Below are 22,987 nucleotides of genomic sequence, written 5' to 3' on the forward strand. Positions count from 1 at the left end.
CTCACCTGACGGGGCGGCAGACGGTTTGCTCCTCTCTGCCTCTTCTGCCCTACATGTAACTGACGTATGTGTATGAAAACAGTTCACCCCAGAGCCTTACATGTAACCGACACTGCACATATTAAAACAGTCAGGAGTTGGTGGAGCACACAATGCCCTGCTCTCGCATCCGCAAGCCCAATGTGGTTCGCACGGGGACGCTGTTTGTTGGGGAAGGGATGCTGGGCGCGGTGCACGCAAGGCAATCGGACGATATCCCCACGTGACAGACAACCTGCCGGTATGCGGGACAGATTTTTGGCGCATGTCATGCATCACTGACGTCAATGTAAAAGACAGGCGCAGTGTATGGTTTGGAAGCCTGGAAGGGGGATGAAGCTGTCAAGGGAAGAAGGGCAACCAACCACTGCCACGTGATGCAGATGTCCACACACAGTATGACATCAGCTCTCATGATCACAGACTCGAACAGACTCGCTTTCAATGTCGTTAGGCATTGTTACACCGGCTGTGGAGTGGAGATCTACTTTCGCATTGCCCACTTGTCGCCAGCAGGGGCAGCACTAGGTGCTGCTGCTGGCGCCCCGGCAAATCCCCCAAACCCTCCACCGGTAGGGGTGGCAGGATTACTGCTTGCAAATGCACCAAAGCCAGTGCTGGCCCCCGGCGATGCAAATTGCCCAAAGCCTGAGCCTGGGGTTGCAGGGGCTCCAAAGCCGGCGCCCCCCGGGCTTGCAGGTGCACCAAAGGCTGGTGATGGAGAGGCTGGAGCTCCAAACACAGAGCCGCCCAGTGTCGAGGGTTGCCCGAAACCAGAGCCGCCGCCAAAGGCCCCGCCGGCAGCTGCAGGTTGCCCAAAACCACCAGGCACAGATGGCTGGCCAAACGCAGACGGTTGTCCAAATGGGGATTGAGCTTCTGCTGGCTTGGAGGACGCCGCCAGCTGACCAAAGCCTGGAAGAAAACGGATGAGGGCAGGACGTTAGAAGACAGGGGGATCACAGCCTGAAAATCTGGTCAGCCACAATCTCAGTGAGTGTCACGGACATGTGCTGAATCCGGTCGAACGGTGTCAGACTCAGCCAAGCAAATAGCACATGTCGCTCACCAGGTTGGCCTCCGAATCCCGAGGAGGAACCGAACGCCGACTGAGCTCCAAACGCGCTGGGCTGTCCAAAACCAGACCCAATGCTTGAGGGAGCCCCGAAAGCGCTCTGGCCAGACAGGGCTGCTGCGCCGCCAGAAGCAAGGGTGGGCCCTGATGCTTGAGCAGCGCCTGAAAACGATCCGAAAGGACTGGCAGGCAAAGGCAAGCTCAGTCAGAAAAGCCTGAGCAAACAATTCTGTCAACGCCGGCAGGCACTGACAAGACACTGGGACTCTTGCGGAGGAGGATCTGGCGTCCATTCTGTGTGCGGGGGATCTGGCGTCCATTCTGAGTGCAGAGAGAGACAGCCGCTGGATGTGTGTGAGCTCGTTAGTGGGATACCTGGCTTGTGCTGGGGCAGGGGCTGCAAATGCTGAGGCTGACGATGCAGAAGAGGCTGCGCTCGAAGAACCAAAATTCAAGCCCTTTCCAAACGGACTTGAAGAGGATGCTGCCGTGGTCTGAGAACCGCCGGAAGATCCGCTGCCCAATCCAAATGCCCCGAATGCCGACGTGCTTGGGCCTGACCAAGCGCATCACAACACACCAAGTCACGCGGTCTACTCCTAGCTTGGCACACCTCAGGCTGAGATTAGTCTGCCTGTACCACCGAAGAGACCGAAGGCGGACGTTCATGTCTCTCTGCAGAGAGCAGCAGGCATGAGAGGAGAAAGTTACCGGATGAAGCTAGGTTGCCTCCAAAAGCCGACGCTGATGTCGCTGCAGTTGATGCAAAAGCGAAGGGCGATGAGCCCGCGGCAGAGGCTGCTGATCCAAACGCTGATGGCTGCATTCGGACGACAACAGCACAGGTTTTAAAGATGGGCCAAGGCAGGGAGAGAGAGAGAGAGAGAGAGAGAGAGAGGAACGATGGGGATCCAACCGTAGACGACCTGCACTGCCGGGCATGCGGGACTGAGAGCCACTTTCTTCACATGCTAAGAGCAAAACGGCGGTGGTTCACCTGACTCGCTGGTGTGGCTGCGGACCCAAAACCACTGATGGCAGAGGATCCAAAGATTGATGTCCCACTGCTTGAGGCACTGGATGCTGCGGATGAAGCACCAAATACGGAGCTGCCCGTGGCTGCGGCCACGCCAAATGATGTGGGAGCGCCAAAGGGGGAGGATGCAGTAGCGCCAGGACTAGTTGGGGCCATGGAAAATGCAGAGGCTGATGCTGCTGTAGGTGCACCCGTGGACGCATTCAGTCCAAAAGCTGCCATTGTCCCTGAAGTATCAGCTGCCTCTGAGGAAGCAGATGGAGTCCTGCTGCTCTTGGCTGCTGCTGCAGACGATGAGGTCTGGGCAGCCGTGGCCCCGGCAAACTGGGCCTTGGCTGATGCCATCTGGGCAGCACTGGGCACCGGGGGCATGCTGCTCTTTGTTGCTGTCGCAGACGATGAGGTCTGGGCAGCCGTGGCCCCGGCAAACTGGGCCTTGGCTGATGCCATCTGGGCAGCACTGGGCACCGGGGGCATGCTGCTCTTGGCTGCTGCTGCAGACGATGAGGTCTGGGCAGCCGTGGCCCCGGCAAACTGGGCCTTGGCTGATGCCATCTGGGCAGCACTGGGCACCGGGGGCATGCTGCTCTTGGCTGCTGCTCCAGACGATGAGGTCTGGGCAGCCCCGGCCCCGGCAAACTGGGCCTTGGCTGATGCCATCTGGGCAGCACTGGGCACCGGGGGCATGCTGCTCTTGGCTGCTGCTGCAGACGATGAGGTCTGGGCAGCCGTGGCCCCGGCAAACTGGGCCTTGGCTGATGCCATCTGGGCAGCACTGGGCACCGGGGGCATGCTGCTCTTGGCTGCTGCTGCAGACGATGAGGTCTGGGCAGCCGTGGCCCCGGCAAACTGGGCCTTGGCTGATGCCATCTGGGCGGCACTGGGCACGGGGGGCATGCTGCTCTTGGTTGCTGCTGCAGACGATGAGGTCTGGGCAGCCGTGGCCCCGGCAAACTGGGCCTTGGCTGATGCCATCTGGGCAGCACTGGGCACCGGGGGCATGCTGCTCTTGGCTGCTGCTGCAGACGATGAGGTCTGGGCAGCCGTGGCCCCAGCAAACTGGGCCTTGGCTGATGCCATCTGGGCAGCACTGGGCACCGGGGGCATGCTGCTCTTGGCTGCTGCTGCAGACGATGAGGTCTGGGCAGCCGCGGCCCCGGCAAACTGGGCCTTGGCTGATGCCATCTGGGCGGCACTGGGCACCGGGGGCATGCTGCTCTTGGCTGCTGCCGCAGACGATGAGGTCTGGGCAGCCGTGGCCCCAGCAAACTGGGCCTTGGCTGATGCCATCTGGGCGACACTGGGCACCGGGGGCATGCTGCTCTTGGCTGCTGCCGCAGACGATGAGGTCTGGGCAGCCGTGGCCCCAGCAAACTGGGCCTTGGCTGATGCCATCTGGGCGGCACTGGGCACGGGGGGCATGCTGCTCTTGGCTGCTGCTGCAGACGATGAGGTCTGGGCAGCCGCGGCCCCGGCAAACTGGGCCTTGGCTGATGCCATCTGGGCGGCACTGGGCTCGGGAGGGGTGCTGGTCCAACCAGTCGGGGCACCACCGGTCGGGGTACCACCGAACAGCAAAGAGCCACTCGCGGGCGTGGACGAGGGGGCTGCAAGGCCCTTCAGCTCAGATTTAGAAACACTGAAGTTGAATCCCCCAACTGACGCACGGTTTGCGCTGTGCGACTTCAGAGTTGCCGGAGCAAAGGCCTGGAGGGATTGACTCGAGGATGCCGGCTTGCCATCTGGCTTGGTGTCTTGTTTTGCCAGCATCCCGCCAAACAGGGAGGAGCCACCACTCTGTGGGGTGATAAGCGGCCGATGATACCAACAGCACAGACAAATTAGAACAATTAGGCTAACACAGACTGTTGGGGGGCTTTCAGGAATCGGAAGAGTGACGGCAAAGATGTCAAGCCAATGAGACAACACCACTAAATAGCACCGGCCTGATTTGCAAGCAAACTCAAAGGGTTGCCGCATGTTTCAGGGACTCGTGAAAATCTGCGATTACCTGTGGACTTGGGGACTTTTGAGCCATATGTGCTGAGTCCGGCGCTCTGTTGGCCGACTTCACAGGGTTCGAGATTGCGGCGCCTGCAGTAAGGCATGAAGTCCATAATTTTCAGAGACTGGTCAGAAAGTGGCTGCCAGATCAGAGTGGGCAAGCGTGTGGCGGACGCGTGCTTGCCTGGAGGGCTTCGCTGGTGCGGCGAAGGGAAAGGGCCAGGAGAGGTACGAGGTTGGACGGTGGTGACGCGTGGTGCACTCCTGGCGCCGCTGTACTTAGCCACAGAGCTCAGTACTTGCGAAGCCGCAGCGGATCCCCATGGTGACTGCAGGGGACTCCTCGCACTGGCCGGCGTGCTAATGGGAGAGGCGCCTGACTTGGCTGGGGTGTACTGCAGCCTTCGCGAGGTGCCCCCAGAGCGTGGAGGAGGGGTTGCCTGAAACTTTGGAGCGAGAGCACGCGCTGTGCTGTGTGTTCCGATGTCCAAATCGCTCGAACTATAGCCCATGGCCAACTGCTCAGCCTACAAGCACATCCCAGGCAGTGGACGAGTATCGGGGGTTGTGAGTGGTTGGTGGTGGCCCCTGCGCCTGGCACAGGGCTGCTGCGGCGCGTCAGAGAACTGTCAAGCTGCGGTTCGCCATTGCATCGAAAGGAATCAGAGTGCTCCCACCTGGTGCAGAAGTTTCCGCAGCTCTGCCTCTTGGCGCCGAACATGATGAGACATGTTGTTGATGCTGTTATATATCGCAGTATAGGACGGGAGCGCCGGGCTAAGAGCGCCATGTTCCGCTAGCCCCCATTTCCTGGCGCCCAGCAGGTGCCTTCCCTTAGCTGCGTCCTCTTGGTGCTGCAGCACACTCTCCAGCTCATCGGCCTAGGGACCGCAGAATCAGCTTCAACCAATCATGACGCCTCGCGGGAATGCAGCAGGAACATGCCAGTCCGTGGGTGCGTGTCACTCCTCTCTATTCAGCAGCCCTTCTGCAACTGTGTGTATGTGTGTGTGTGTGTGTGTGTGTGTGTGTGTGTGTGCGCGCCTCTGTGTGTGGTGGTGGAAGCGTGGGTGGCGTGGGGGGGGGGGGGGGGCTTGATCTAGCCCAGAGCATGTACGTGACCTGAGGAGGGAAATCACATAAGCAGTCAGGGTGTTGCCGACCACCGCACGTCCAGCCGTACCTTCTGTGCGATATCATCCAGTTGGCGGTTGATCTGAGCTTGCAAAGCTGCCAGGGGCGGCTCCAACGGCAGCTGCTTTTGCATTTCATTGTAGTCAGAGCTGGTCACCAGCTTGCGCCGCAGAGTCTCGACGCTTGTGTTTTGCGGGAGATCTGCTTCGACGGTTCGGATTCTCTGCAGGAGTGGGGCCTGAAGAGCTCAGACCATCACCAGTGCAATTGGATGAATGAATCCAGTAACAACCACGAGGGCCGTCTGCCACACTTTACCTGTTTCACCGCCCGATAGGTGTCTGTTGCCTCTGCCACCCCCGTGGAAAGACCCTGTGTCGCTTCTTGCAGTGTCTTTATGCCTGCATGCAAGGCAACATCACATGCACAGTTGGGGTCGGCTGTGTCACAAGTGCCGGAAAGACACCACAACATCCCCCCCCCCTCGTTCTCGGTGTGGAAGAAAAGTGTTGGGGACATCATACCTCCGTCACTCAGTTTCGAGGCAAGAACCTCAGCTTCAGACGAGCAGCGGCACACCTCCTGAAGAGCTTTCAGGAAGTCGGACTCCATTGAAACAACGTTTGCGTCCTGGGAAAAGTTCACACAGTGACACGCAGCGACTCCGGTCAGAGATCTGGGCAGAGACTTTAACTGCTGTGTCCCACACGACATCGGGGGATCGTTTCGCTGCGGCGCTGCCAAGGGCGACAAAGGGGTGGGCATCGATACCTGATTAGAGAGCTTGGCTGGCAGCCGCTCTGGCTCGGCAACCTTGGGAGTGATGCCAGCAGGGAATGTCGCCACGGGTCTGAACGCATCAGCCGGTTGAGCTTCGTATGCTGGGAGCTTGGCTGCGCGACAACGGGTCCGCATGCCAGGAAAAAGTGTCAGTGGCTTTCAAGAGGGCTCGAAACACACCTTCGTAGGACGCAGATCCCAGGGTCAGGGGAAAGCGGGGCGGAGGTGAGGAGGTCCACATGCTCTGGAGGAGGCTGCACGGTGACTCACTTCGAGATACAGAGAACTCCGGGGCTGGCAGTCCGGCTTTGCCGGCGGAATCGGTGCCCACAGCTGCATCCGATTTTGAAACGGCCATTGGGGAAAAACCAGCTTGTGCCGCATTCCCCTGCTGAGACTGCTGATACCCTGTAAACCCAAAGGTCGGGGCCGCGGAAGGGGCCGCCGTGGGAGCTCCAGCGCCGGCCTGCTGACCGAAACCCTGGGACAGGCGCACAGCACAGCAGTTTTGTCCACCTCCTGCAGATCAGATGACCGAGCAGGAGTGCAACAGCTAGGGAGAATGCAACGGGGGAAGGCAAGGAAATCGCACCTGCAGCCCACTGCCGCCTGGTGGGACAAACAGTGATCCTGCAGCACAGCAAAGGAATCGCTGAATCTTCCGGGGACGCAAAGCATTCCAGCGAAGGAAACGCAGATTGTGATGTCCGGTAGCCCGCGGGAATGCGATTCTCATCCAGCATGAGGGTGGGCCATGGTGGGATTCGAGCTCACCGGTGCTTCCACCACGGAACTGTTGCTCCGGCTCGTCCTCGCCGCCCGTGTCGGAACTTTCCGTGCCGTCGTCGTCGTCGTCATCGTCAGATGGCAGCCCTGCAGCTTTCGCGGCCTGCGTTAAGGCCTCCAGCCCGCCAGCAGCAGGGGCGCATGCGACCGCCGGTTTTGACGGCAGCGGCGCCGGCTTAGGGAGAGGCTGCGGCAGGACCACCACCGATTCCAAAGCCTTGATGCTGCCAAAGGTATACAGACGAAGCTTGGCATCTGATGTCGCTACTATCAGGATTGGAGATGCGGGGAGGCTCTTGCGCTCCTCTCCCACCGGGTCATTCACAGGGACCTGCAAGGGAGCAACCGCAAGACCACACCAGGCATGGGACGGGACGGTGAATGTGGCAAAAGAACAGGAGCGTTCCTTCACGGAGAAGAACCGGCAGAGCGTACAGTCGCGTCTGAGCAGGAGGGGGATTTGGATTTTCTAGGTGGTTTGGGTGGAGCGGAACGGCGTGGGCTGTGACCTGTGAGCCACTCGCGGTGTCCAATGCCATCCCGACAACATAGTTGGGCTCGTCCTCGCCAGCTGCAAACGGTATCCGAATGGCTGTACTCTCGTCGTCGACGAACACCTCGGTGACGTCGTTCTCAGAGACCCCTGCCACACCAGCGCCGCAGTCACACACCCAGAGCAAACACGTTTTTACCCCCGAGAGCCCGGAGAAACCCAGGAAGGAGACGGGGAGGGGTTGCAAGCCTCACCGATGATTTTGATGTGTTGGTCGTCGCTTTTTCGGTGAGCAGCCATGAGGATTTCCCAGGCTGGCAGCCATGTGCTGTGGAGGTACGGACCACTCATTGGCGGGGCAGCTTCGACCTAGGCATGGTTGTCGCGGGGGACGACCGCGTGTTAGTGACACTCTTTCCCGTGGAGAAAATGGCGCCAGGGGGGACTGGTGTGCGTGTGCGGCGGCACCGTCTCTGCCAGGGCAGTCAGTCTGTGTGGGCCCAACCGCTAGAGGCCACTGATGAAAAGGAAGCGGACCAACGCACAGTGCGGGCACTGGCGGAGGGGAGCCCAGGTGCGTTGGGAGGATAGACAGGCAAGCGTCTCCAAGGGAGTGAAACCTTCCTAGAAGAGATGAATGATTCAACATGCTGTGAAGGGCGCAAACCTCGGCTGAGGGATAGGCAAGGGTCTGGGTCAGCTCAAAGTCATCCCAGGTGTCGGTCCACCGCAGCAGCAAGAGAGGGGCGCCTCCGTCCTCGTCGTCGCTTTCGTCCAACATCATCGTTCCCACAAGCATTGACCGTGGGGTGAGCCACTTGAGCGTCTCGACGATGAGAGGGACGCCGTCTTCCTCCGCTGCGAGTCCAATCAAAGCCCCACACAACACCAGCGGGAGCACACTTTAGAGTTGGTCCCGGTTGCTTGAGCACTTGAGGCAAATCGGCTGCGCTCCTTCACTCCCTGTCACAGCGTTTGCGAGGGGTGGCTCTGACCTTCAGTGCAGGTTACTCTCAGTGTGACGTCTGGCGTGCTTCCTGGCTGGTCATCGACGGGCATGAGACGCAGCTGTTCGCCCATAGCAATGGCTATGCACTTCCCGTCAGGCGACCACGCTGCAGCATCCACTGACTGCGCAATCTCCTGCAACGGCCGCGGCACCCACAGTATCGTCGGCGAACCGATGTACAAGGCGCAGGAGTATGCAACACAACAGGGACTTCTCTCCATGTGAGTATGCAAGAGAAACCTCGCTTCAGCAACACTTGCATTGCCGGCACAACGGCCTGTAGACGGCAGCCGCCCGCACCTCAACATCCCCAGACACAGAGCCACAGAGCAGTGTGCCGTCGTCCGTGGTGATCAGGAATCTTTGAGATTTGCTGGGATCCCAATACACCTGCGTGAGGGAGACATGCGGGCAAGCATGGACGTGTGAGACAGGCACCCTCCATATGGCATACAGTCAAAAGGACAAAAATGCGAACGAGCAGTGCTTCACCTGGCGCACGAGGCTTTCCGTTGAGATGGAGCACAAAGGCTCCAGAGTGCCGGAGTGCAAGAGCGAGTAAAGGCGGAAGAGGCGCAGCCCACACGAGGTGTCGGCAACTGCAATCGTTTCTTCGTCTGGTGACAGCGCAACACTTGTGAACTGCCCTTTGGCGACAGTCACCCCGCAGCTTGCGGGGTCCTGCGCCTGCAGCTCACTGCAACAAACGACCAATGGGTGAGGAGAAGTCACCAAGGCGTTCGCCGACTAACACTTGCCATGGCGTCGTAAGCCATCACAAATGGCTGTGCATGCAATCAGCGCGTCCAGCAGGAGCAGATCTGCACACGAGCAGTGGCGGAACGCCAACCGATCGAAGACAGCAGGGAGTCAGAGTGTGCTGTCGGTGTCCAGACATGTCTGTCGCCAGACGGCATACGATGCACCTACCTGCCGTCCTCCACGTCCACTTTGGCTACGGCTCCCAAGATTTTGCTTGTCCAGAGTGCGTATACCCCTGCACGGCATCAACGCGTGGGCAGGTGCCGTCAGCGCAGCCAATTGCTGTTGCACCTCTGTGCGTGCTTCCCTCGAGGCAAAACCCGCGCAGTACCGTGGGGTCAGCTGTGAAGGACGCACCTTTTGGGTCGATGTATATCGTGACGCCATACATGTTTGATACGGCAAGCACTTGGAGGCTGGCAAGATCACTGTAGGCCGGCAGATTGGAGAGCTGGCTTTCACTCGTGAAGCACACCTCCCCGAGCCGCTTGAAGAACAAGCCGCTGTCTGTGTCTTGCTCCGCATCTGCCAAAGCTGGAGAAACTGGAGGGTCAGCTGAAGGCTTTGGAGCTGCGAGCAGACGTATTGCAGTGGGCGATGCAGGCGCAGTCGGCATCCCAAAGCTGAACGTGCCTGACGAACGAGCAGCAGCGGCAGGAGCGCCGCCCTTTGAGTCCTCCACATACTTCGCAGCAGCGTCCGTGGCAGCCTCCGAGCTGGCCTTGTTGGCCTGCAGGAAGGAAGCGCCCCACCCTGAGGCCGCTGGAGCTGTGCTGCTTGCCGCCTCATGGCCTGCAGATGCTGCTGGGAGCCCAAAGCTGAATGCCCCTGTTGAGGGGGGAGCAGCGGAAGCTCCACCCTTTGTCTCCTCGACGTACTTGGCAGCCGCGTCCGTTGCGGCCTCCGAGCTCGCCTTGTTGGCCTGCAGGAAGGAAGCGCCCCACCCTGAGGCCACTGGAGCTGTGCTGCTTGCCGCCTCATGGCCTGCAGATGCTGCTGGGAGCCCAAAGCTGAATGCCCCTGTTGAGGGGGGAGCAGCGGAAGCTCCGCCCTTTGTCTCCTCGACGTACTTGGCAGCCGCGTCCGTTGCGGCCTCCGAGCTGGCCTTGTTGGCCTGAAGGAACGATGCACCCCACCCTGAAGCTGCTGGAGCTGTGCTGCTTGCTGCCTCGCTGCCCGCAGGGGCTGCAGGTGCAGTTGGCATCCCAAAGCTGAACGTCCCAGAAGCCGGGGGGGGCGCAGGAGCGCCGCCCTTTGCCTCCTCCACGTACTTGGCAGCGGCGTCTGTAGCCGCCTCCGAGCTGGCCTTGTTGGCCTGCAAGAAGGCACTGCCCCACCCTGAGGCTGGTGGAGCTGTGCTGCTGGCAGCTTCGTTGCCCGCAGGTGCTGCTGGGAGCCCAAAGCTGAATGCCCCTGACGAAGGAGCCGCAGCAGGAGCGCCGCCCTTTGCCTCCTCCACGTACTTGGCAGCGGCGTCTGTAGCCGCCTCCGAGCTTGCCTTGTTGGCCTGCAAGAAGGCACTGCCCCACCCTGAGGCTGCTGGAGCTGCACTGCTGGCAGCCTCATTGCCCGCAGGTGCTGTTGGAAGCCCAAAGCTGAATGCCCCTGACGAAGGAGCCGCAGCAGCAGGAGCGCCGCCCTTTGCCTCCTCCACGTACTTGGCAGCGGCGTCCGTAGCCGCCTCCGAGCTTGCCTTGTTGGCCTGAAGGAAGGATGCACCCCACCCTGAAGCTGCTGGAGCGGCACTGCTTGGTGCATCGTCGCCTGCAGATGCTGCTGGGACCCCAAAGCTGAAGGCCCCTGGCGAAGGAGCCGCAACAGCAGGAGCGCCGCCCTTTGCCTCCTCCACGTACTTGGCAGCCGCGTCCGTAGCCGCCTCCGAGCTTGCCTTGTTGGCCTGCAGGAAGGAAGCGCCCCATCCGGATTGCACCTAGACATGGAGAGTCTTGTCAGTGAGGCATCTCAACAAGCCTAACACTGACAACTGATGGCCACAGGGCCATCCAACTTACCGGAGCACCGGCTGCTCCTCCTGCTGGGGATACTGTTTCTGCGGACCATTGGCAAAACGCCTTCACGTTAGTGTGAAAGCCTGGAATGTTCTGCAAGTGGCAAGCACACCTCACTCCCCTCGTGATTGGAGTGTCAAATTGCCGGAATCGCTGCTGAGCAAGGGAGCGGAACCGAGGGCTCATTACCGCTATCTGATCCTTCATCAGAGAAACTGTCGTCATCGCCGTCTGGAAGGCCGGCAGCCTTCGCAGCCGCTGTAAGGGCATCGAGGCCTGTTGCTGGAGGCTCGCTGGCTGCTTCAGAGTGAAGAACGGGGGTCGGAACCACCGGCACAGGCAGAGGCTGGGCGTTTTGCACGATTGACTGCGTCTCCTTCATGCTACCAAATGTGAACAAGCGAAGTTTGGCATCCGATGTTGCGATGATCAGGATTGGGGAAGCGGGCAGGGTTCGATGCTCCTCACCCACGGGGTCTGTCACGAGCACCTGCGGGTTTGGGAGCAAACATAGACAGGGCGGAGGTGGGTCCAACCGAGCCTTGGGATGCTTGAGCCCAGTGCAGAAGAGCTCTCCACAACGTGAGCCTAGCATCTCAGGGTTCGCAGTCGAGCGGTGGAGGGGGGTGGGGGGGGGGGGGGGGGGGGGTTGTCTAGTTTGCATTACCCCGGAGCCGCTGGCAGTGTCGCATGCAAGACCAACTACAAAATTGTCCTCTTCGCCTGCTGCAAACGGGAGGCGGATGGCGGTGCGCTCGTCATCGACCACGACCTCGGTGACGCCTCGACCTGACAACCCTGTGGCAGCACGGAATTGTCAGTGGGCAGGCACCGACAGCTTTTCAAATCAGCCCATGCATATGGTACCAGACAGTGATTCAGACAAGGCAAGACACCACTGCTGGTCGCATTCATTGAAGAGGGGGGCGAACCGACTAGCTTCATGTGCTGGTCACTGCTCTTCCGGTGAGAAGCCACAAGAACCTTCCAGGCGGCCAGCCAGCAGCTGTGAAGGTATGGCCCACTGGACGCCGGGGCCGCATCGACCTGGCACAGGGGCACGCGCCGTGGATGTGGAAAGGCACCATGGGGGCAGAGGGTGTTGACATCGGGCAGTGGTACAAAGTTCGTAACAGGAGGACAGTGTGTGCAGCAACGTCGGAGGCGGCGAATTGCACGTCACAGGCAAATGGCATTGGCGCCGTATTGGCAAAGTGTGCAGCAATTCATGCGAAGCTGTTGATCGCCACGATCAGGGCACCGGACCCAGAGCTTCCGTGAGTGCACACACCTCTGCCATGGGGTACGCAAGGATCTGTGTGAGCTCAGCCTTATCCCAGCTGCCCTTGCAGCTCAGCACCATCAGCGGCGCGGGCCCATCCTCCTCCCCGTCATCATCCAGCATGGAGGTCCCCACAAGGATCTCCGTATCGGTGAGCCATGTGACCGTGTCAATGTCCAGAGGCACTCCATCCTCCTCCGCTGGCCCGAGCGCCACATCCAAAGCATGCAGAGTCAATCCACAGCCGTTCTGTAGCCATTGAGTAGCCTCACATGGAAGCCGGAAGTTTCATTGCGTCCCAACTGCCGCTGCATCACACCAATGGAATGCATGGCAGGGGCCTGACCTTCCGGGCAGGTGATTCTCAGAGCAACCCCACGCTCCAGCACCCGTGCATCCCCAGGAGCAGTCATGATCTGCAGCTGATCACTTGTACCCACAGCAATGCTCTGCCCATCCGGCGACCATGCAGCAGCATCCACCGACTGCAAGAGCTCCTGAAGCAGGGGAGGGGCGGACGTGTGAGCAGCAACCCGGGACCCCTCTCTCACTCGCTATCTTATGGGTGGCAGCAGCATTCTGTGTGCCATTGAGAAATCCCTCAGCACACAGAGTCTCTCTCTCTCTCTCTGTGCAGCTCGAAGGTGCATCAGCCACTTGCAGGCCTGCCTATCTACCGCCCGACCAGCCTCGCTGCTGTGCTTCTGCCACACGACGGCGCCGGTCCGCCACAACAGTTTGTGGCAAGGAGAGGGTTGGGCAATAGTCTCAGCGGGCGAATGCCGCAGGTCTCACCTCCACTTTGCCTGACAGTGAACCGATCGAGAGGCTGCCATTGGTGGTGGTGAACAAGAACCGGTTGGAGTTGCTTGGATCCCAACAAACCTGGACCCAAGGCCGACCGCAGCATGGGTAGGTGAGATGGCGCTCAGTAGAGGTAGATTGTTGCGGAATCAGTACGGGGGCCTAACGAGTCACAGACGGATGGACAGCGCATGGACACGACAGGACAGGGCAGGGAGTAGCTAGTGCCAAGGCAGCCGAGGGGAGTGCAGATCAGAGCATTGAAGGTGCAACCGAGGGAACCGGGAGCTTCAGAGTCGGCTGCAGTGCTGACAACTATCGCAGTCACACGGCATGCACCTGTCGAACCAAACTCGTAGTGGGGATCGACAAGAACGGTTCTAAGTCGCCACCGTTCAGTACACTGTGGAGGTGGTGGAACCGCAGGGCCCCGGCCCTGTCCACGACTGCTACCGCCTGCTCATCAGGGGAAAGAGCCGCACTGGCGAAGTGCCCTTTCACGATGCGCACCCCGTGCTGAGCGGGGTTGAGAGGCTGGAGCTCACTGCAGCAGCAGCAGAAGCACGGAGGCGTGTCAGGTCAGGAAACAGGCGGGTAAATCCTAGCCCAACGCTGCTGCCCGTTCATGACGTCAGCTGCAAGGGCGAGACGTTTTAGTGGTGCTGTGAGGCGGGAAACCCCTGATGGTATTGTAGGGGGGAGATGGCCGGAGAGAGGTGCTTCAGAGCGAACGAGAGAGGAGAGGGGGGGGGGGGGGGGGGGGACCTTCCGTCCTCCACATCCACTTTCTTTGCTGCGGCGACAGCTGTTTGAGTCCAAAGCACGTAAAGTCCTGGCAGGCACGAACAGGTCAGCCAACAGATGCTCGTTGGGTCTCAGCTGGAGCAGACACATGCGCCGGGCCAGCTGGGTGCATGGGGGGATGCGCAGTACCTTCGGGGTCGATGAAGACAGTGACTCCATACTTGTTTGACACTGCCAAAACTTGGAGGGCACCCACGTCCCGGTAGGCGGTCAGGCTGGGCAGGTGGCTCTCCCTGGTGAAGCACACCTCACCGAGGCGGGTGAAGAAGAAGCCGCTGTCCAGATCTTCCTCGGCGTCCGCCACAGGGACAGATCTCAAGGCTGACATTGCGCCTCTGCGCACCCCCTTCCCCGTCAGGCACTGAGTCCTTGCCGGCGCCTGAGGGCGATGTATGGGGGGAGCTTCACAGCCGAGGGAGCGGATCGGACGAACAAATGGAACGGCCTGTGCCTGCGCACATGTGGGTATGTGTCCTCGGGGTATTGAGAAGAGAAGAAGCCGGGATGGAAAGACGGGGAGACAGAAGCAAGAGCGATGGTAACCGGATTGTGGATATGACCCTGTGTGGTGCAACTGAGATTGGGAATGGGGTGTTGGACTGAAGATTAGTAGTCATTGGACTGCTGTGGGATGCCATTGCAGCAATAAAACCCCCGCAACACACACGCACACACAGACAGACAGACACACACACACACACACACACACGTGGCAGGAGGTGTAGAGGGAGAAACTTGGCAGCAGGGATCCACAAGACGGGGCAGTCCAAGACAAGGAAGTGGCTCGTGTGGCAAAGCAGCCTGGGTTGTATACTCGGAGAACCTACCACAAGCTGATCGATCCCTCACTGTCAACGCTGCTAGCAGAGGGCCGACAGCCTGCAGTTGAAGGCGATGCAGAAAGCTGCTTCCAATGATGCGTGATCGCAGACAGGACCGGTGAGCTAAAGCCGTTGTCTGATGCGAGTCCGTATACCTCTTGCCGTCACCTGTCCTCTTGTGCCTGCAAGGGACTCCCACAATCTGGGCAGGAAGTCTCTGCCGAGCTTTCTGTATCGCTATTTTGTTCGCAATAATGCTGGTGAAGCGGTCCGTAAGGACATCTGTGGTCGGCTCATCACAAGTTTTTTTTCAAGTCTGAACCAGCGCTCCGGCCCAGCCGGCCGTAGAGCTTCAAAAGCCACAACAGCTACAGTGTACCCTAGCTAGGTACCCTAGCTACATTTCGACCGGCGACTGCATGCGCGGCAGGCCAGGTACCCTACCTTACCCTACTTAATCTCCTACCTGTCCTACCCTATTCTACCCTATCGATCTGCTTAAAAAATTATTTATCAGCACTACCCTACGACCTACCAGTACTACGAGTAGTACTACTGTGGTCTGTGTATGCTGTACTACTTGGCAGTACTCGTACGGAATACACCTGGGTGTACGTACGTATACTATTTAATACACCGGTTGCCGTAATTATTTTGGAGAAAATTTGAGTTCCCGCTCCTCAGCTGCCAGCAGTCTGCTGGCTGCCTGGATCGTTCGGTTGACATTCGACGGCCGATAGATAAATTTGACGGAAGCATGGATGGCAGTGAGGACCATGGCATGGCACATTCCTGAATCTTTAGATTTAAAACGATTCGTCAGACGTGTTACCAACCTGGAGACGGTCACCATCCAGCGGCTCCAGCTTTGATCAGGCTGAAGCCAGCCAGTCTCGGATCCATCTGTCGCAACATGATCCTGGCGGGGCCAGTTTCATCCGTTCGGGTAGGGTACTACAGTTGCCGCTCCCTGGCGAGGAGTATGCCTTTCTTTCACGCTCTGCGGCCGGAAGGCGCGTTCATTCCTAGGAGCACTATGGTATCTTGTCATGGCAGCGGCTTCAGGTGTGTAGCAAATCATGGAGTACCATGATCATAGGCAGAGTTGCTCCATGCGACGTGCTCTGTTTTGGGATTTCATGCCCCACCTGTCTTGGTAGTGAATGCATTGGCTCGTGGGGCAGAACTTTTGTACCCACGGGCAGCAAGTCATGTGCAGCACTCACAGGGCTCCATCGGCAGGTTTTAAGAAAGGAACAACTGAACATGGTCCGGTCAACATAATATAACTGTGTCTGTTCACAGATCATTCGCCTCATCACACACTGGGATTTCAATGTGCGAGAGGGGGAGGCTGGTCGCCAGAGCACGGGGCAAAAACAAGTCAAGCAACCATGAGGAGGAATCTCCTCCAGCGCCCACTCCTGTTGAGTTGCGGGATTACCAGGAAGAGGCACGCGCAGCGGTGATACAGGCATGGGAACAAGAGGAGAAGCGCCGCATGCTGTTGGTGCTCCCCACAGGGTGTGTTCCTGGCGGCTTTGCCCATCATGAGCTGTTACTGTCTTCTGTTTACATATCAGATGTCTCTTGAAATGACGGCAGAACGTATAACATGCACCTGTTGACAATGCCTATGCCTGCGTGTTACAGCTAAGGCCTATAGCTGGTCCGGAGGCAGCCGTAACCCGGCCCTGCTGTGTTGCTTGCAGGTGTGGGAAGACTGTACTGTTCTCTTCTGTGGCTGCGCACTTTCTTGAGAGGGGCCAGCGCGTGATGGTGCTGGCCCACCGACAGGAGCTCCTCGGCCAGGCCCGGTCCGCGATGTCGAGGATGTTTGGAGACCAATACAAAATGCAGGTATGCGTGACGTGAGGGGATGATTGCCAGTGGATCAGTTATGCCGACGGCTGGCGAGCGTTGACGCAGTAGATCCCAGGAAGACCATCCGTCTCCCCAACATGCAGTTGTCGACGTCACCCCTGTAAAGTGGGATGCAGCACACGAGCATGGGAACCGCCTGGCAGCTTGGCTTTTCGTTGCTGGAATTGGGAAAAGAGTGGGTCGTCAGGAACGCGAGGCTTACCACCAGCCCCATTTGTGTGTTGCACAGATTGAACGGGCAGAGCACTGGGCCGACAGCGACGCGCATGTTGTCTTGGCCTCTGTGCAAACACTGGGTCGCACTGGCAGCACCAGAAAGGACAGGTTCTGTGCCGAGGAGATTGGTCTGCTGGTGATTGATGAGGCACACCACTCCCCAGCTGCAACTTACCAGGAGATTGTGAATCACTTCACTGCTCAGAACCCCGACCTCCTTGTGTTGGGGGTGACAGCCACCAAGGATCGTGGCGACACCATGGTGAGCCCCCACCATCCTACAACATGTGCTGTGCTCGCCTGTTTTCTGCACAAGAAGGGTAGAGTTTTCCAGCCCGGTTTCTTACCCTGCTGTGGCGGACAATTGCTGTGGTTGAGTCGGCCTTCGCCCGGGTCTTCTTTTGTGCATGTATCTCTCAGGTTGTGGAGGAGGTATTCACGGATGGCATCACCTATGAGCGAACTATGCTGCAGATGCAGCGCGAGAAATGGCTCGCACCAACCATCTGCTACCAGGTGAATTCTCGTACCGACCTCAGCACGGTGCCAACCGTTGCGCGCGAGTACAGCTTGCGGCAGCTCAACAAGGTGGTGAACAATGAGGAGCGCAACGAGCTTGTGGTCCAAACCTACCACGAGCTGTTCCCGAGCCGGCAGGCTCTTGTCTTCTGCTGCAGCCTGGACCATGTGCACAGCCTCGAGAAGCAATTCATCGCATCTGGCGTGAAAGCGGCAGCAATTGTGGGCACTACAGCGAAGGACACACGGGAGGAGGTCCTGCAGGGATTCAGAGCCGGAACCATTCAGGTGTGCTGGCTCAACTTTGCATCGCTGCCCTGCCATCCCATGCTCTACCTTGCCTTGCCTTGCCATGCCTAATTGCCTTGCATCGGAAGCTTCAGGGGAAGTCGCCGCTGTGCGTTGCTCAGACTGCTGTACAAATCAAAGCATCACAAGGGCTGCCACGACACGTGTATGATCTGCCTCCTCCAAAGTTGTGACACGTCCTCCTGTCTGTGACAGGTAGTCTGCAACTACGGGGTCCTCACAGAGGGCTTCGACTACCCGGAATTGGGGGTAATCATTCAGGCTCGGCCAACGCAGAGTGCCCTGCTGCTGACTCAGATGGTTGGCCGGGCCAACCGCATATCTCCTGGCAAGACTGCGGCCGAGGTGGCAGAGATTGTTGATCTGCACAGCAAACGATCTGTGACGGTGCCGCAGCTGTTTGGATTCCCGCCGCAGTTTGACTGTGAGGGTCACGACTTTGTGGAGTGCTGTGATCTTGCGGACCAGCTGTTGGAGGAGCATGCCAAGAAGGACCTCGACAAGGTTGACAGTGCCTGGAGTCCGTACTTCTGCCGATCATGGAGTGCAATGCAGCTGGCCAACGCCGAAGAATACGAAGAGGAACAAGAGGAGACTGTGGAGTATGATCCCGAGGACGTTACTCTGGACAGTGAGCTGGACAAAACCATAGAGGAACTGATCGAAAGTGAAGCCCGGTATGCGTTTGTGGAGCTGGAGCAGGACGGCTTCGACCAGATTCTGTTTGGGGAGTTCGTGGACAGGCGGCAGGGCCTCAAGTCCGGAGTCTTCGTTTTGCGGGAGGAAGGAGGCGATGCTTACCAGGTTCAGATGATCAACCCTGACACCACAAAAGGTCTATCCGGCCCTGTGGCTGATTCCGAGGACTATGCAGTCCGCTGGGCCTGTGCCTGGGTGCGGCACAACTTCGCAAACGTGGACATGTTGTACAATTTGTCAGCCGACTGGCGGACGCACGACAGTACTTTGAAGCAGCGACAAGCTTTGAAGCGGGCGGGGCTGGTATCCGAAGGTCAAAAATTGCAGGAGCTGACTAAGGGCAGCGCATCGGAGTTGCTGAATGAGCATTTTGTGCGGCAGTCGTTCAGCAAATATGTGCCGTTCCTGCGGGCTCTTAGCAATGCTTCATCAGGCGCTGAGTCTACAGATGCTGAGCAATAAACTCTTTCCAAGGGGGCAGAGCAGGGTAGCTGCTAGCTGCTTGTCAACTTCAAGGCCCCCCCCCCCCCCCCCTCTTGTGATAGCCCTGTTTGGAATGATACGCTCCAAAATTTCAACCCTCCCATCCCCAGTTAGTTGTGTAGAGTTTCTCTCCCATTGGCCGCTCCGTACTTGGGAAAACAGTTTGACAGTGCACCTGCGTCCCTTCAGAGGGCTTGAACACCGTGCAGCTTCAAGCATGGGAGAGCCCTGAGGTGTGCCTGAAAAGCCCCTTTGCAGTGGCTTTAATTGGTCCATCGTGAATGTCCTCACTGTAATACATGAGCTCGTATGGATGTTGCTGTACGCCGTACGATTAGGATTTAGGTGCCTGCGGTATGGGGTGCTACACTCTCGGGCGAGATCAGCTGAGTCGAGAGAGACGCCGTGCACGTACGCACATTTTAAACGTAACTGTTAAGCTGCCGGCTGCGCATCTTTCCGGTACGCATATTGGCGTACGAGTACGGGTTTTGTATTCGTACTATCCGGAGGCCCTCGCCCGGAACGAGGTACCTATCGATCCTTGATTTCCACTTCAAAGCTGCTGGTACGTAGGGTAGGGTACCGGGGGTGAAAAAAAAACGTGGGGTAGGTACAGGTACCTACCTACGAAGTTACCCGCGTGCTAAAGTAGCTAGGTAGGGTAGGTACTCATACTAGCTTGAGAGGCAGGGGACTAGAGGTACCCTTCCGCCTTCCGGCTGTCCTCTGGCTATGTATTATCAACCATTCAACCTCTCATAAATAAGTCATAACTATTAACTCATTAGTACTGGAACTCGTAACATTTACAGGTACCCCACCCAGGTGCCTTTTGGTCCAAGTCAGCATCTTAGTTGGGGCCGGGGTTTTAACCTGTTACACTTCGTCCTGTAACTTCCACCGGGCGGACAAAGATTACTAATTTACGGAGGTTCGACGGTCATTTTACTATATTAAGGGATCCGGGAGGTAGGGGTCCCATGGGTGCATATCAGTTACTATTTTAGGGAGGTCGCAGCCGGGGGACACCCCACAGCAAGCAACCCACCAAGATATTGCGCCGCCGCCGCCGCTGCCGCTGCCGCTGCAGCCGCCGCAAGACAGAGACGCTGACAGATAGGTAGTGTCGTGGAGAGACAGACAACGAGACAGAGTGGACTGCCATCACGCAGATTCACAACCGCATCGATAGGCAAAGCAAGACAGACACGCGCAGACAGAGAGACATGCAGGTGGACACAGAGATAGGGATAGAGACAGACATGCAATCTTGTGGAGACCATGAGACAGACACCCAGGAGCCAGACAGACACAGTAAGGACTTGCCAGACGGAATAGTGAGGGATACAAAGGCACGCCGACAGAGCGAGACATGCAGACGGATGCGACAGCTGACAGTGCACAGAGAGTCAGCCTGAGGGGGAGCACGCAAGGATGCAGAGAGGGACAGAGAGAGAGAGAGAGAGAGAGAGAGAGAGGGAGGGAGATGGGAAGACAGACCGACAAGCAGACTCGTGGACAAATATACAAGTAGACAGAGTGAAGACTGCCTGACAGAGAGATACACAGGCAGAGCAAGATAGATCGACCGACATACAGACAGACAGACCAGGCTAGACAGGCAGACAATGTACAAACCAAGTAGAAGGGAGGGGGTGGGGCTTGAAATACGGATCAGAGGAAAGCGATGCGGTTCTGCTGAGCTGTCCATTCATGTGCAGGGGTACTGCAGCGGGAAAATGTTGGGAGGGAGGGGTTGTAACTCAGAGGCTCCCCGCTTTGCGGAGTTGTAAATATGGAACAGGAGAGCGGGAAGGGGTGGTGCTGACTGGCTCCCCGCTGCGCGGGGCTGTAAGTATGGAGAATGGGAGACGGAGGGGGTGTTGGTGAGCTACCCGCTGTGCAAGGGTGAGGACAAAAGAGCAAGGGATGGGGATGTGCGGCTGACTGGCTCCCCGCTGCGCGGGGTAGTGAGCATCAAACAGGTGAGAGGGATCTAGGGGGTGCTGGTGAGCTCCCCTGTCCCCACTGTGCATCGCCGGGCCGTGGGGACATTAAGGTGAGAGTGATGGGGATATTGGGGGCCTGCTCGTGCCCTTCCAAATTAGTGCAGATTAATAATACCCCTGAGAACCCTGCATGGAACCGTCAACCTCAATAATTTCGTGGGGGGGGGGGGGGGGGGGATTTTACGAGTGCCCCTTGAGTTGGCTGGATTCCTAGGTCCCTACCTAGTAGGTCTGGCCATCGAGGACTAAGGGCCCGATAAGACTTTTTGGCTGGTTAATTACCTGTGTTTTACTGTTTTGGGGAGATTGATGCTAGCCCCTGCCAAATATACTATTTTAGGGAAATATCAAGGTCTGGTGACCCATATTACTATTTTAGGGAAGGTAGAAATCCTTTGTCACCCCCCTGGTAACTTCTCATTTCTCAATTCTCAAATCTCAATATCGCATCGGCCATAGCATAGATAGGACTTAGGAGAATGGGAAGAATTGTACGAGTAGTGCTCGTACGACCTACGTAGGTACTCTAGGTAGGGTACCCTACCTACCCACCAGCCTTGCTTGCATTTTTATCATTTATTATCGCTAGTTACCTACTAACTAATAAGAGTAGGTACAATACCCAGTAATGAGGGTACCCTACCCAGCACCGCGCGTAGCACTGCTAATAAGTGGGAACTGGCCACTGACGGGGAACCGGGAACGTACGCAAGAAATGTGCCTGGCCGGGGGCTGGGGTACGTGTACTCGTACGTACCCGCGTAGGTACCCTCCGAGTATCGAGAATATCTCTAGAGATAATAGAGATAGCTCAGATTTAATACCAGAACGGTAGTAGGTACACTGTACTCGCACTTGTACATGCATAGCTTCATGCACGCGAGCTCGCTGCGCATGAGCTCCGATAGATGCAGCAACAACGCAGGAGTTTGAAACCGGTTGCGAGCTGAGATGCTTGCACTCCCCGGATGATTGGCCCGCGACTTCGCCAACTTTCAACGCAACGGCCTGATGCTGCAAGGCCGTATTCGGTGACAACGGTGAGTGTGACCGGATCTATATTCTATGCGGGGTACTGATCGTCCTCACCGAAGAACACTGGCTATAAATAAGCACGCCCCGGCAACGGATACGCGTGACGTTTTGGTGGCACGTTGTCCTAGCCCACTGTGCGATGCCACAGTCGACATCGCAGTGTTGGGGACGAGCCGCCGCCGAACAACTGCCAAAACTACCTTCGGCTTGTATTGCATCCAATGACTCAATTACATGACGTTTCGTTTTGCCATTCTCTGAGAGGCCACGTCATGCGCATCGGTGTCCTGATTTCCGTCCGTGCTGCCGTAGCTTCTCGCTTCCGAAGCTGCGCCCAGTACGTGGTTCGATGTTCACGTATGTGTCAACGTCAGCCACAGGTTTAGCGATACTTCTGGCATGAACTAACAGAGATACGTAGGAGACGTAAAGCCACCCGCACCTGTGTTTGGTGACCGGGGGCCGGTGTGTCAGGGAGGCGGGGCGAACGGCGGGAGCTAGGTTGGGTTGGGTTGGGTGGTCCGGGTTCTGTCGCCGGGGGGGGCTGCTCTCAGTAGTATTCCCTCGCTAGTACTGGGTTTTCAACATCCAGATTGAGTAGAAAGAGAAAACAGCGTCGATGTCCGCACGACTTAAGTCCTATGGGCAGGTCTATCCTTCTTCTTTAACTCTAACGGATAGAGGGATGGCGGGATGGGACGCTAGGTGGATAGAGCAGTAGTACAACGTGTTGACATGTTTTACACAGGCAACTGGATAGGTCCACATATGAGAGCACCTTGGGCCCTTCGTACACACACGTCAGTCATGGGACGTTGTCTATGGGAACAGGTCTCATGCTTGAGGAGCTTGTCCAAAATGGACAGATGATTGACATCCCATTGACACACACCCCAGACTGTATGCAGCAAACGCCATATGACAGCGTTGGAGCAGCAAGATGCAGAGAGGACGTCGCACATATCTGCAGCTTACAATCCTACCTGTGGTTC

The 22,987-nt window shown here is 57.9% G+C and overlaps 2 protein-coding genes across 2 annotated transcripts; one reads left to right on the forward strand and one right to left on the reverse strand.

Moving 5' to 3' along the window:
* Positions 1 to 523: 523 nt before the first annotated feature.
* Positions 524 to 12,822, reverse strand: LOC142358029 (uncharacterized). The gene is made up of 27 exons (XM_075409502.1): positions 12,727 to 12,822; positions 12,389 to 12,658; positions 12,060 to 12,174; positions 11,795 to 11,925; positions 11,273 to 11,617; positions 11,131 to 11,220; positions 9,352 to 11,048; positions 8,849 to 9,053; positions 8,657 to 8,746; positions 8,343 to 8,490; positions 7,885 to 8,205; positions 7,364 to 7,497; positions 6,843 to 7,185; positions 6,661 to 6,698; positions 6,339 to 6,549; positions 6,060 to 6,181; positions 5,813 to 5,918; positions 5,607 to 5,689; positions 5,338 to 5,526; positions 4,832 to 5,035; positions 4,339 to 4,681; positions 4,162 to 4,244; positions 2,112 to 3,947; positions 1,826 to 1,934; positions 1,490 to 1,670; positions 1,109 to 1,296; positions 524 to 954 (listed from the first exon to the last, which is right to left on the reverse strand). Exons 1-27 carry the CDS (start codon positions 12,820 to 12,822, stop codon positions 524 to 526), a joined length of 8,109 nt encoding a protein of 2,702 aa, XP_075265617.1.
* A 1,630-nt stretch (positions 12,823 to 14,452) lies between these two features.
* On the forward strand, positions 14,453 to 18,927 carry LOC142358030 (uncharacterized). Its single transcript, XM_075409504.1, has 7 exons — positions 14,453 to 14,608; positions 15,662 to 15,903; positions 16,144 to 16,362; positions 16,551 to 16,698; positions 16,952 to 17,200; positions 17,359 to 17,745; positions 17,962 to 18,927. The coding sequence occupies exons 1-7, from the start codon at positions 14,453 to 14,455 to the stop codon at positions 18,925 to 18,927; spliced, it is 2,367 nt and encodes a 788-aa protein (XP_075265619.1).
* Positions 18,928 to 22,987: the final 4,060 nt, after the last annotated feature.

The sequence above is a fragment of the Convolutriloba macropyga genome, unplaced genomic scaffold (genome assembly GCF_964194025.1).
Source record: "Convolutriloba macropyga unplaced genomic scaffold, txConMacr16.3 SCAFFOLD_641, whole genome shotgun sequence".
NCBI lineage: Eukaryota > Metazoa > Xenacoelomorpha > Acoela > Convolutidae > Convolutriloba > Convolutriloba macropyga.

Coding starts and splice junctions, on each gene's coding strand:
- LOC142358029 (XM_075409502.1), bottom strand. CDS start 12,822: ATGACTGCTCCTGGGGATGCACGGGTGCTGGAGCGTGGGGTTGCTCTG. Junction 11,618..11,794: donor ACACTGCCAGCGGCTCCGGG/GTAATGCAAACT, acceptor CCAAACCCGCAG/GTGCTCGTGACAGACCCCGT. Junction 5,527..5,606: donor CCTATCGGGCGGTGAAACAG/GTAAAGTGTGGC, acceptor TGAGCTCTTCAG/GCCCCACTCCTGCAGAGAAT.
- LOC142358030 (XM_075409504.1), top strand. CDS start 14,453: ATGGAACGGCCTGTGCCTGCGCACATGTGGGTATGTGTCCTCGGGGTA. Junction 14,609..15,661: donor CAACTGAGATTGGGAATGGG/GTGTTGGACTGA, acceptor ACGATTCGTCAG/ACGTGTTACCAACCTGGAGA. Junction 17,201..17,358: donor AGGATCGTGGCGACACCATG/GTGAGCCCCCAC, acceptor TGTATCTCTCAG/GTTGTGGAGGAGGTATTCAC.